The sequence below is a fragment of the Ascaphus truei genome, chromosome 19, assembly GCF_040206685.1.
Source record: "Ascaphus truei isolate aAscTru1 chromosome 19, aAscTru1.hap1, whole genome shotgun sequence".
NCBI lineage: Eukaryota > Metazoa > Chordata > Amphibia > Anura > Ascaphidae > Ascaphus > Ascaphus truei.
Window position 1 is genome coordinate 12,891,827 of NC_134501.1, and position 14,203 is coordinate 12,906,029.

At 44.4% G+C, this 14,203-nt stretch overlaps 1 protein-coding gene across 2 annotated transcripts in view; it reads left to right on the top strand.

The window, feature by feature from the left end:
- The window catches only part of SLC9A5 (solute carrier family 9 member A5), a 78,534-nt gene that overhangs the window by 38,820 nt on the left and 25,511 nt on the right, over nucleotides 1–14,203 (top strand). For both annotated transcript variants that reach the window (XM_075576637.1, XM_075576638.1), the window contains 3 exons: nucleotides 438–615; nucleotides 8,508–8,728; nucleotides 9,454–9,656. In XM_075576637.1, coding sequence (XP_075432752.1) covers nucleotides 438–615; nucleotides 8,508–8,728; nucleotides 9,454–9,656 — 602 coding nt within the window. The remainder of the gene's footprint in view (nucleotides 1–437; nucleotides 616–8,507; nucleotides 8,729–9,453; nucleotides 9,657–14,203) is intronic.

Consider the following 14,203-nt stretch of genomic DNA (forward strand, 5'->3'; position numbering starts at 1 on the left):
GATAGTGTACAGAGCTTTCCAAACCTCATAGATTTCTTCTTCAAGTGTACACACCTGTGAGGTGTTGAAAGCGCTGTACACTATAAACAAAAAATCTGTTTTGGTTTCTTTGTAAATAAAGAAGCATTTTCTTTTCACCTGAGCCTCTGAATAGGGGGCACTTGTCAGTCAACCTCTATCCCACCTTGTTCTTGTTGGCGGCATATACAGATTAGGAGGGAGGATAGAGGGGGACTTTGCCTAGTACACACTCCTATTCAGCATGGTATCACACAACAGGGAGTAGCCAGAGGAAATCCACTGTCCCCCAAGTCTCGGGTCACCATGTTTACAGACTAACTTAAAGTAAATGATTTTAGAAATACTTAAAAGTGTCTGATTTTAACTGACGGTATCAATCATTCGGATTTAACGCCTTAAACATGTCCCCTCCACAGGCTCCTTCTTCGTGGTGAGCCTGGGAGGCACCGCCATCGGCCTGTTGTTCGCCTTCCTACTTGCCCTCATCACAAGGTTCACCAAGCGTGTCCGCATCATTGAGCCGCTCTTCGTCTTCCTCATCGTCTACCTGGCCCACCTCACCGCAGAGATGGTGTCGCTCTCCTCGATACTAGCGTAAGTGTCCACTCCTGGAACTCAAAGTGAATATCTTCCGGGAGACGCGTGTGTTACTTGATAGCACGGCAGCATTTAAATGCACGCAAGGCATCCCTCACACTCACCTATTCGCTGCCAATGACGCCACTTGCAAACATTTATTCCATCAAGATGTTGGACGAAAAATGTTTTAGGACCATATTTAATAAGGCGGGAGGCAGCTTATTTCAGGTTAATTTGAATGGAATTGGCACTTCTAAGTTAATATGGTCCAAAAAAAATTCCAGGTTAAGTTTACTCTGCATAAATGCAAGTGTGTTGCTTCTTTTGAACCTGTTTAAATAGAATAAGGTCCTAGTGAAAATCCCTGCTGTTGAGATAGACGCACACGGCAGGGGAAGCTTTAGTTCCACTAAGACGATGTCACTGCCCTCACTTGGGAAGGAGAGCCAATACATCAAGGATGAAAAGAGCAGAGGATTCTGGGAGAGGAATTAACAACCATACTTTTCCTGACACCGGTTAAAACTTTAAAATTAACCTTGTTTATGTAACTGTTGCTAGATTTAGATATTGTGTTTGGGGGGGGGTGGGAATGTACTGTAAGATGCTTCTTAGAATTGGAGTCTCCTTCATAGGAATTGTTCGTTTTTGGCGGGGGTTGCTCTTTTAAACATAAAATAATACAAAAATAATGCTGTTTGTGGATTGCTATGTAATGTTTGGTGTTTAAAATAGTAAGGACATGCAGTGTATAGAGTGAGAAAAGATGAAGAACTATCCCACCTCCTCTCAGACAGAAACCCTTTTTGTGGTCCTCTATTATACTTGTATAAGTATTAGTCCATGTCTAATCCCTTAAAATGTGACACAGTGGCATTATTACTACAGGGATTTAAAGCACCAATGCCCCCTGAAAGCTATATGAGTTTAACTATTATAATGTTAGTACCTTTTCCCCCGGAGCATGTCCTGCTCTTTACAAAATTAAATTAATACAAATACCAAATGTGTCTTGAAAATCAGGATTCTCTTTATCTCGAGTGTCTTAGATTGCGCTGTGGGGAGAGCGTCACTGTGACCTCCCGGGCAAGCGTAATAATTCCAACGCTTCCAGCTCCTGATCGAAACATCAGATTTACAAAATAGAAACACAACGTTGGAAAGGCCACGGAGAGATCTCTTAAAGGAAATAAATTGTCAATCGTCGCAGACTGCTGCTTTTTAAAGAGGTTTTGTGTCTGAGTTAACAGGAAAGGGCTTAGTCACGAATCCTGTGAATAAGGGAATTGTGAAGTCAGATGAAATTATCACCCCATCAAAACTAAATGGAACGGGCGCTTGTCAGCGAGTATAATGAGTCATAGGTGCAATGTCCTAATCAGGTCTGCAGCTAGAAATATAGAAAATGTAGATAAGAAATGTTTTGCCCACTAAGTCTGCCCATTGTCCAATCTGCTATCAAGTCTCACATGCCATTTGTCCCTGGCCATTTTAATATATTTAGGCTGCTTCTGTGTTTGTACCAACAGAATTAAATTTCTTTACTGTATTAAATTCCACTACCGCTGCTGGAAGACGGATCCATTAACACAGCGGTGCGCAAACTGGGAGACTTTATAGGGGGGGGGGGCGGCGGTTACCGAGGCCCTGCGTTAAGAGCGCAAGGCCTCTGTAAATTTACTTACCAGCTTCTTGTCCACGCGTCTCCAAGGCAACGGGTGTCAAATGTCGCCCGTTACCATGGAGACGTGTCGTCAAATGACGTCGCGTGTCACGTGATGTCACGACCCCGCAGCGTCATTTGACGCTTCATTGAAGGTAAGGGGGGGAGGGGCGCGATCGAGCAGAAGAGCAGGCAGGGAGGGGGCGCGGCACAGGACGTTTGCGCACCCCTGCATTAACATATATAATCCAGGGTACATATATAATCCAGGGTACATATATAAGAAAGAAAGAGACAGAAAAAATAAACAGTGTAGTATATTTGGACTGAAACGGTGTACCAGTCGTTCTCTTGTTATATTCACGTGATTCAGCACATTGTATCAATTCCAACCAGCAGTGGCTTTGGTAGGACGTTCACTTCCGATCCTAGGCCGATACTGCCTCTCTTCCCTCTCTCTCTTGTGGGTAAGTAATAAGGAACAGAAAGAAGGACCCGAATATGATGCTAGTATGCCCAAATATTTACTTCCGACAAACAGTATGGCACTGCAATAACTGTAATGTTAAGCAGAGTAACGGTATGTTTTGTGCCTCAGACGCGCGTGCCATGTCCTCTCCAATCATGGTCCGTAGGGCAGTAAGTTCCACCTCCTTCCAGGGATCACCGCCGACGCCTATCTTTTCCCCAAACCATTTGTGAGTTCCTTAAACTATTTGTCAGAAATATGTCTGATTATAAATATATAAATACACATTTTATTTAAAAAAAAAACCATTACCTATGCAGTTAATTGGGAGGGGGGGAAGGGGGGGGGTAATCCTTTACCATTCATTAAAAATAATAATTGTCAGGAAACAAAATTACATGGACTGGAAATCAATAGAATAAATATCAGACAATAATCTAAAAGCACAGAAAGGAGAGGATATGTTGGAAGGATAAAAAAGAAATTGAATCTACGATCATTAAATAGAAGGGCAGGTAAAAATGTGAATATAAAAACTAGGAATTATTTTTCCTCCACAATACAAATGGGTAATTTGGGGAGGGGGGGGGGGGTATATTTTTCATAGGCTAAACTATGATAGAATCGAGGTCTACATCCTACGAGTGTCTTTACTGTACAGCCCAGTAGGTTTCTTTGGATGGTGCATTTGTTCCATTCCCTGCTCTCCAATCTGCCTTAATATTTCCATTCCTATGAATTTTAGACCTTTATAATTCATTATGCATTATGGCAAATGATTGAAAACATTATAGATTTCCAACCCTATTTCAATTTGTCTAATATGTTCATAAATAATTTTGCATAATGGTCTGCTAGTCCTTCCACCATATTTCATATTGGGTATTCAATTAGATATATCATGGAGTGTTTGGTAATATTAAACATATTGAATACATCAATTGAAATCTCCCCAGTTACATTAGGGTTAAAGGTCTTGCTTTTATGTGACCCATGTTTACATGGTTTATATCTCGAACGGCCAAAGAACCCAAAAATCTTGTTATTCAACTAGTCCATTCTTAATCTTTATATTTCTGGGTACAGTGCTTGTTTCCAGTTTGTTTTAAATTGTTTACCTTGGTAGCGACCTCTTGTGGTGTTTCTGTAAGATCTTTAAGAACAGGGTCTTTCAGTAGGATGTTCCAATGTTTCAGTATCGCCAGGACTACTGACGGCTGGAAAGAGCAAGACCCTGACTTCTGGGGACGGCTGGCTGGGCCTACTTCCTCTGCCTGGCTCCCCTCCTCTCATCTTGAATGGCCCCAAATGGGCTCAGACCCCAGCTGGACAAGTGCACACCCCTCAGCTCGCCTGCTTGGGAGCTCCTGGGCCAAGTCTTCAGCCCTGGAAAAACCTTTCGGACAGAGAACCTACTCACAGACAGCTTTTTTTGACCTTTTGGGTTTCGGTGTGAGGGTGGAGTGATAAATCGTACAAAATCATCTGCTATCTTCAGTTTTTTGTTTGGGATCATATTTGCTTAATTCTTTCCTTTGAAGATTATGTGCTTTTTTTTAGTGATTCCTCCCTACATTAATGTTATATTTTCTTCCTAAAAATGTATATTTTAAAAGCTTGTATATTTTAAAAGTTAAAAAAAATCAAATCGATACTCCATGCACTGTGGATCATTCTACTGGAAGACCCTGTTCTTAAGGACAGTCTTACAGAAAAAACACACGTTCTGGCCACACCCTGATTCTTTAGGCATACTTCATTTTCTCAACTCCCATAACCTACTGATCTTCTCCAGTCGGCCTTATACACAGCATACGCCACTGAAATCGCTCTCACCAAAGTAGGTCATGATCTCTATATTGGCAAATCTCAAAGAAACTACTCCAATCAGATTCTTTTTGACCTCTCCTCTTCTTCTGAGACTTATCTCAACGCCTTTCTATGTCTCTTTTGCCAACACCTCCTCTACCTCCTTGGATCTGTCTGTTGGTGTACCTCCATGGATCTGTCTGTTGGTGTACCTCCATGGATCTGTCTGTTGGTGTACCTCCATGGATCTTGTCTGTTGGTGTACCTCCATGGATCTGTCTGTTGGTGTACCTCCATGGATTTGTCTGTTGGTGTACCTCCATGGATCTGTCTGTTGGTGTACCTCCATGGATCTTGTCTGTTGGTGTACCTCCATGGATCTTGTCTGTTGGTGTACCTCCATGGATCTGTCTGGTGGTGTACCTCCATGGATCTGTCTGGTGGTGTACCTCCATGGATCTGTCTGTTGGTGTACCTCCATGGATCTGTCTGTTGGTGTACCTCCAAGCCTCTGTTTAAGGAAGGTCCCTTACGCTTCACTCAATATATGCTCTCGTTGGCCGACCTCATTAACTCCTTTGGCTTCAACGATCATCTCTATTCCGATGACGCACAACTAGATTTATCTGCACCTGACCTTACACCTGCAGTCACAAATCAGAGTGGATATCAGCAGTCTGCCTGGATGGCTCGTTGCTTCCTGAAACCTATATGGCTAAGATTGAGCTCCTCATACTCCATCCCAAACCAGGCCCCATTGTTCCCTTCTCCATTGTCTTGTACTGTATTTGGTGCCAAATAGCGTCATCTAGTGGCCATTATAGAAAAGCTACATAACTTATGCGAGAGCCCTTTAACCCTGTGGATGCCAGCAGGATATATATCTATTATTGTGCATATATATGACTGTCTATGTTATATATGTTTACATTTTTTACCGTTATTTATCTTTCTCTGAGCCCCACCATGACAGAATGCACGATGGGCGTTATGCCCCTCCTCCTGTGTGGAGGGACTGCTTTTGCCAAAGCGGATTAAAAGGCTCCTCCCACCTCAGTGATAATGCGTTTTCATCATATCTTATATGGATACGCAGATATGCATCTATTGATGGTAGGACGTTCCCCGGGTTGAAGTTTGTTGAGAATGGCCTTTAGGGATTTCATCTTGAAGGGACTGACCCTTAAAACTGGTTGACGAACTTTAGTTCTAGAACAGGACGGGATTCCCCTGAGGCCTTGGAGACCATAAACAGATTGGAATAAATTCCCTTCTATCAGGGTTTCAAGTGGAAGTCCACGGGAAGAGGGTATCGTGCACATTTACCTGGGGTTGTCGCAGATGGCTGGAGCCAAGGAGTCTGGATCCACGGTGCGATGGACAGAGGAGAATTCAGGGAGGAGCAGCCAGAAGGGTTAGTCAGACGATCCAAAGTCAGGGTAGGCAGCAAACCGCAGAGTGGTCGATCAAGCAGGGAGCAAGTAGCCGGAGTCGGTGCCAGGTATTTGAAATAGCCAGCAGTAAGTCTGGGAGCTTCTAAGCAGCAGATAACAAGACAACCTGCCTCCAGGGTAGCAAACTTGTTATGAAGCACCGGAGGACAGGCCAGGTGCCTTTTTATAGGCTGTGGGAAGTCAGGTGGTATAGTCAGTATAGCTGTCTACCAAAGGCCTGAATAGAATGACGCAGTCCCTGTGTGTGGGTCCTTACATCTTCTTGGTCTCGTGGGACTCTGTTAAAAACTTATTGTTGGCACATCTTATAAATAGCTTCTAGTAGGGTTAATCTCTTGTTTGGGGAGCGTTGAGACAAAAAAAGCGGTTCCAGCATAGCCGTCTTTGATCTGCAATACCCATGCATCTGTTGTGATGTAAGATTATTGATACCTGAAAAGTGATATTCTTCTCCCTACTGGAGAAGATTTCGGGGACGAGACCTGCTGGCCTTCAGGAAGTGGGATCTTTAAGGAAATGTCGGCCGATGCTAGACTTGTTCCTTCCTGTAGCACGGGAAGACTGAAAGGGCTGAAAATCATGCTTGGGGTATGATTTTCCAGGCCTGTAAGCTTTGGAGTCTTGAAAGGAGCATCTATCTGGATAAGAACGCCTGCTCCGTGATCTCCGATCCTGAGGAAGGAAACCTCCTCTTCCGCCTGGGGCCTTGGTAACTGTAGTATCTAGTGCCTCACCGAACAATGTGTCACCTATAAAAGGAAGGGAAAGAAGTAGAAAAAGTATCAGCGGACCAAGATCGTAACCATAGAGATCTTCCAGCCAGAGCTACCAGAGCTGAGGACTTGGCCATTAGCCTGATGGCATGAAATGAAGCATCGCACAGGAAATCACCCGCTTCCTTGGTAAGAGCACAATCCTTAAGGATTCTCTGTCTGTTCACACCCGACTCGAGTTGCTCCTCCATCTGGGCCATCCATCATTTATATTGTGAGGGCCATGCATGCCATGGATATTATAGGCTTAAAACTTTGTTTCAGTATTGGAACACTGTGTTTTGATTGTTGACTCCACCTCCCTATCCCTGGGATTCTGGAAGGAACCGTCCTCCAGAGGGATCTTTGTCCGCCTCGAAATTCTGTCAATAGCCGGATTCAACTTGGGAGGAAGTTCCCAACTGGTGGGTTATCTTACCAAGAGAAGGGATACATTCTTTCAAAAAGCTTTGCGATTTAAACATTTTTGTCTGAATGTAATGTCGCTATTAATGATATCTCTGACTATTTGGTGAACAGGAAAAAAAGCACTGTTTTTTTAAGGGCCACAATATACCCGATCCAGTGTCAAAATCCTGTCTGACATCCTCGATGTCCATAGTTTGTCTCATACCCTTAATGCGTTTATCCACAATTTCCACATTGACGTTTTCTGGGACATCTGTGTCCTCTGTATCTTCTTCAGATGAAGATTGTTGCCAGTCAGAGTAATAGGTGCCTTGCATATCAGAGTCTGCAGAAGGGGGATCTCTTATGAGACATGCCCTCAGCTTCCAGTCTAGCAGCTTCACAGGTCTCCAAGACTGAAAATTACGAACTCAAGGGGAAGCATTGGTTGCTCACAGAATAGAGCCCATGAGACAGCAGCAGCAACAAGAAATCAACTGGTCCATAAAAGGTAATGAACAGAAGGAACCCCTTGTACCTTATACACTCTTCCCAGGAGCGCAGCTGTTAGGCATTACCTATTGGGACCGTTTTGGCGCCTTCTGGTCGTGGCAACCTGCATTTTCGGTTTGTGCCGCACAGTCTATTGCCCAACCTGAAACTCCTTCCCCTATTCAGGGATCCCACCGGTTCATTAGGGCAGGCAGGGGCTGTATTTGAGGCCCGGTCCTGCTTAGCGACTCCAAACCGCTTGCGTGGCATCAGCGCCAGTAGGGACCTGGCTGCTGAGGTAGTTCAGACCTCGTTCAGTGGATCCAGCCAATTTTGCACAGTATCAGAGCCAAGGCCGACCTGGCTTGCAGAGGTATCTTGGAACTCAATCAGCAGATCCAGCCAGTTTTGTGTGGCATCAGAGCCGACAAGGACCCAGCTCCAGAGGCTGCGTTAGGCCGTGATCAGGGAATCCAGACAGTTTGCATGAGGCGGGCCGGCAGATGCTTGGTTTCAGTAGGATGCATTTTAGACCCTCTATCAGAGGATTTGTATATGGGTGGGAATAGCACGCCAGGAGCCCCCTTGTAACTCCAATACTTTTTTTCTTGTTGGAGCTTCTGAGAGAAGTCTACACACGCAGGTAGGAAGAACATGACTGGGGATCTGAGGGGGGAAGAGCTTTTTTTATCCGCTGTGGCAAAGGCGGTCCTACAACGCAGGAGGGTGGGGCATAAACCCCATTGTGTGTACTGTAATGGGGGACGATAAGATATATATGTATGTAATGTGTTTTATTTCTTATTTATAGATATTATGTAATGTGTTTTATATGTATACGTACATTTATTCTACTGTAGGGTGACGTTTTGCGGGTTGTGCTGTAAGAAATACGTTGAGGCGAACATCTCAAACAAGTCCAGGACCACAGTGAAATACACCATGAAAACTCTGGCCAGCAGTTCTGAGACCATCATCTTCATCTTCCTGGGCATATCAGCGGTGGATACGTCCAAATGGATGTGGGACACGGCTCTGGTCCTGTCCACACTCATCTTTATCTTTGTTTTCAGAGCCATAGGTGAGTCTTTTACGTTCTAAGTTCAGTGTCACTATGTCACATACATGTCAACTGATTTTCTGTAAACTTCACGGATCGGAAGTCATTCTCACTGATTTGTAGCATCCGCATCTCACAGACTCCCAAGTCTTCGTAATTTGAGAAAAGATATATATATCAACCATGGTGCACATGGGGGAACCGGTCATCCCAAAAAACAGCCGTGTAGAGTCAAAGGAAGATTAAAGATTCCCCTAGGACCAATTTATTTAAAAAAAAATATCCTAATACATCAAAAAGATGGAAATGTTTCGGGCACCAGATGCCCTTCATCCAAGATCTTTATTAATTTGACTCCTTGGAGGGCGACCTTTTCTTTAGAGAGACCGACATGATGGACCATCTGTTCCATCTGTATGACTCGATGGGGGGTTATTCACTCGAGTCTCCCGGCTGTAGATCTAGGACAGAACCAGTTAAAAAGAGGGGTCACCAGATTTATCAATGAAAATCGCCAATTGCTTTCGATTCCATTCCCTTTCACAGGTTTTGCCGTTGGGAGACTTTGGTAAATAACCGGTGTGTAAGTGGGGTAATACGTTGCAATGATTGTATGGAAAACCCATAGACAATGCTGAGATGCGTTGGGCATGGGATTAACCGGAGATGCTGTGGGAGGAGAAGGGTGGGACAAAGGCATTGTTCCGGATGGAGGCTTGAGACGGACTAACTGTTTTATATTCTAGGTGTTGTCCTACAGACTTGTGTTTTGAATCGCTTTAGACTCCTCCCGCTGGACAGGATCGACCAGGTTGTGATGACGTACGGTGGCCTGCGGGGGGCGGTCGCCTTCGCCTTGGTAATTCTGCTGGACGGCTCCAAGGTCAAGGCCAAAGATTACTTTGTAGCAACCACTATTGTGGTTGTGTTTTTCACGGTAATGTTTCAGGTCAGTACATGTTCTCGTTTCCCGTTGAAGGGTGGAGGTTTTCATAGTCGGGGGCCCTGGGCTATTGAAATTAGTCTTTTATTTGGACCTGGTAACCATGATTATTTTCATGCATGAAGAGGCCAGGGAGATTGGATTTAGCTGTGGGATGTTTATTAGTTGGTATAAGGCACCGATGGTGTGCACTGTGATGTACGTAGTAGAAATTGCAATGGATCCCCTGCTAAAAGAGTTTACAGTCTAATTTGTGGTACCTCAGCCTCGTTTGTTCCACATTAAAGTTCCAGTGGGTTTGGTATTAGATCCACCCCTTAAACCCTGCTTTTTGTTGTTGTTTTTTTAAGTCATGTGATATAAGTGGATCAAGGAAGATACTAAAGCCCACATCCTTCCAGCCAGAGCACAGAAATAACGATGGTTAAACTAGGCTGACAGTGAGATGCGCTAGCAAAATGCTGTTCTTTTCTGTGGGCTGCAGTTTATAACTATCGCCACTAGAGGGCACCATTTTACATTTTTTGGGGTGTTGCTGTTGCAAAGCTCGATGTGAAAGGGGAAGTCCTTAGGTTGATGCTGTGAACATCTGCATGAAGCCCACATTAAAGACTAGAACAGGATGTAGTCCTGTATAGAGGGGTTCTATGACACCTCTAGTCTGGATTGATGCCATAGAAACAAAAGGGGTCAGTGGTCTAACAAGTCAGTCACTCTAAGGATCATATTCAATATGAAGTAAGGCTGATTCCCTATGCTGGAGCCATTGGGGCTTATTCTGTATCCGCCAAAGTAAGTGGGAAATTTGGGCCGAAAACTGATATAGAATAACCCTTTTATACTCCAATTTAGTCTTTGAAATAATACATTTTGTTCCATTTAAATTCTTTTGGTCCGGAACACCCAATTCTCTCTCATATCAGTCGTCTTGGAATTTGACGTCTGTGTCCAGTTGGTTGAAGTTGGGAATATTTCACCGTTCTATGTACAGTATTTTTTCTTGCTACACAAACACAATGTATGTTAAAGTAGTAGGTTTCGTCTGCTATTTATTTTATTTGTACATAATTGGAACCAGGGGGGGTCTTCAGCGCCATAGGCTCTCGGGTTCTGGAGATACTTACAGTTTTCAGTGCTGGTATTTGAAGCTTCCACCAGGAAATAACAAATAAAAATATCCCTTGTGAGCACATTCACGTGTCAGACAGGTCTGCAATCCTGCTTTCCCCCATTATCTCTTAACATACAATGCTTCCACTGCAGCCAGGGATTCTGGGAAATGACATGTAAATGAGCGCACAGTGTCACCTTTTGCTTCAAATCCACTTTGACATGCAGGCCTATAAATTTTTGCCTGCCGTATTACACCTCTTTTCAGCACTGCCTGGGTTAATGAAGGGCACTACTCATACAGCTGTTTTGACCTTTTGCGTCTCCTCAGTGTGAGGAAGGCTGGTTATACTTTCTTTGCCAATTTAAGCTGGGATAGGTTTCAACCACACCTTAAGCAAGTTATGGTAAAAAAAAAGTGACAAAAACCCTCCCCACCATACAGTGTACAGCGAACAATATCACCTGTGTGCATAGTCTCGCGTCTCAGACAGGTCTGCAGCCCTGCCTTTCACCGGTATCTCCTAGCATCCAGTGCTTCCATTGCAGCAAGGGATTCTGGGAAATGCCATGCAAATGAGCACACAGGAAATCAAAATTGGGGTCAAATCTCGTGGGTCCCGCGGGCCAATAGAAAAATGCAACTGGTCGACACCAGCTGCCATGCTGGGTTTTACACAAAGGAGCAGAAGAACTGAAAACTATTTATCTCGGAGATCGGGGAGTCCATGCTCATGAAAATTACATGGTTCGGAGTACCCCTGGTTTCAATTAATGTCATAAAAACATTTTAAAATTTTTTATATTTTTTTATAACGTTGGCGGGATTGCACGTAAAACAAAGTAGTGGTACAGTGCGCAGGATTTGCTAATAGGTAGTGTTATGCTTCAATCACGCTTTGACCTCCGCTTCTACATTACTATTCAGTTCTGGAAGATGTGGTTACAAGCCTTGGATGTGCCAAGAACGAGTCGTTTGTTTTCTGATGCAATGACTCTCTCCATCACTAAAGCAAAAAATGGTGTTCTGCATTTATTACTTATTTGTTTATTTTTGGGGCGTATGAGTCACTGTACATAGTCCGCAGGCAGAATCCGTTCCTGACTTAATGAACTTACTTTTAGTAGCCTGTCAAGTCATTAAAGGGCCATGTTCTGCGTCACGTCAGACAGCACTACAATAATTGCATGTAATTCTGTATATACATACACCCAGAAGTGGTGCCCGTGGAAAATGGGCTCCCCCCTAAAGCCCGACCAAAATAACACCTCTACTATATATTTGGTACTGGGATTCGAACGGGGACTTCCTACTGCGTTCCCAGGCCCATTAACCTGAGGCCGCCCCTTCTGTTATTTGCACGCACTACAGTCGGCACAGGCTTCCTTCTAGTTCTTTCAGGGACGATCGCTTCCTGCTCTCCTGTACAGCGCTGAACGCCAGGCGGCTGGAAGAGGACTCCTCCACTTCTGTTTGCTTCGTGGTTGACATCGCGGTCACCGGATCGTTCCCTGGAGTGGTCACGTGGTGGTGATGTCCCGGAGGAGTTGGGGATCTCTGGTGCAAAACATGCACAACACAAACATGTTTCTTTTATTCTTATTATTTCAGCACTTTTGGGGGAGGGGGGGGGGAGTTTTATAAATAGTCCCGTTTGTATAGTTCTGCAGCTGCCCATCACACATTTAGAATGGGACGTGCCCCTCCTGGCAGAGTTACCTTCACCTGGGGCACACACCCTCAGGCGTTTCCCATGACCAGCGCCCTTGACGAGGCCCGGTAAGCATACATTAGCAGAGGAGGGACAAGCCTACAGGTGTTAACTCCCCGTGCAGAAGAGCGCCTTACTCAGCTGTTTGGCACAATGCCAGCTAGAGAAGCCCGTCCAAGTCAGCATTAAGGGCTTTGCTGTCCTGTGCAGAATGGAACAAGATCCGGACTGTAAATACTTTGACAATTTTTTATTTATTTTTAATTCCATAAACGGTTTGATTCTTTTGTTCTGTTTGTGAAGTTCTGACCTTTTAATGTGCCGCACTGTGCGTGATATAACCATACACACCCTAACCCGAAGAGCTCACACTCTAAAACCTCTATAACTGCCACGCCTCCCCCCCACCCCCGCTGAAAATCTAGCGCGCCCCGCTGATCTAATCCGAGCTCTTGCTCAGGAATAAGTTAAAGCAGGAGTCTTGTTTTTTGAAGAGTTATAAGACTGAAGCAGGGGGTCTCTGGCGCTGAACTGTGTTAATTTTAGTTCCAGGGACCCCCTGCTTCCCAAGCTATTTACCTCCGTAGTCTGTGCCGTTATCTCTGCAGGCTTCCATGTCCGATGACGTCATAGTGTCTTGCGGCTTCCGTAGTTCTTTTAACGAATGATGGGTGATGCTGGTGCGTGCCATGGCAAGTGTGACTTTCATATTGTGTCTGACGCAGCGCACTTTGGCGGTTATTCACTAAACTGCGAGACGGGGATATTGGGACATTATGGTTTTGACTTTAGTGGGAGTTTCCTTGCGATAATCTTTCAATTAGCAGTATTGCAGTCTTCGACTGAGCCAGCTGTGCTGAAGCAGGCTCTTTGACTGAGCCACCTGTGCTGAAGCAGGAATATCCCAACCTGTGAGGGTGTTTGGGGGACTGGAGTTGAGCACCCCTGCTTTACCCACATATAAAGATTGCTCAGCCTGTGATACACACGTGTTGTATAGATATGATACATTTTATACATACTGTACACGTGTATTATAGAGGCACACATTGCTCTGCATGTGATATATTAATAATATGTTGTATTGTATAACCCTGACAGTGTATGCAGTGCTGTACGTACAATTTTGCCGGCACAATTCGTTTCTACCCTGAAGAGGTTATCTAATTTCGGTGCATGACGCCAAATGGAGATTAAGTGAGTTGACCAAGGTCAGAAGGAGATGACCTTGAGTTTGGTACCAGGCTTTGCATTCATTGTTCTGTGTACATATGGTATACACAGCATATAACCCAGACACAGATTAAATCAGCAGTGTATTTCAGCTCCCTCAAAGAGCAAAGAGGTTACCCTAATGTAATCCCTTTTAGCAGACTGGAAGTTAAAATAATCCGATTTGCATCTGAATGTCTTGTTATTTGCATCTGTAACTAGATCCCTGCCACATTGTGACAAGATGTTGTTATTATTATTCAGAAAATCAGCAAATTGAATCATTCGCCCTTAACCCTTTCACTTCTGCCAGTCCCGGTGCAGTTCTGCAAACGCCGTGTATTTTGGGGGGAAATCGCAGGCCGTGTTGCTGCAGGGGTTACCCCGTAATCGCAGCTCCAGGTGGTAGTGACAAAGCTACCATTACACACATTTACATACCCATCACTCCCAATCACAGACGCTGAAATTAAAGCAGCTCCCTAGAGAACAACCTGCTGGGCTGACACTCAGATTGCC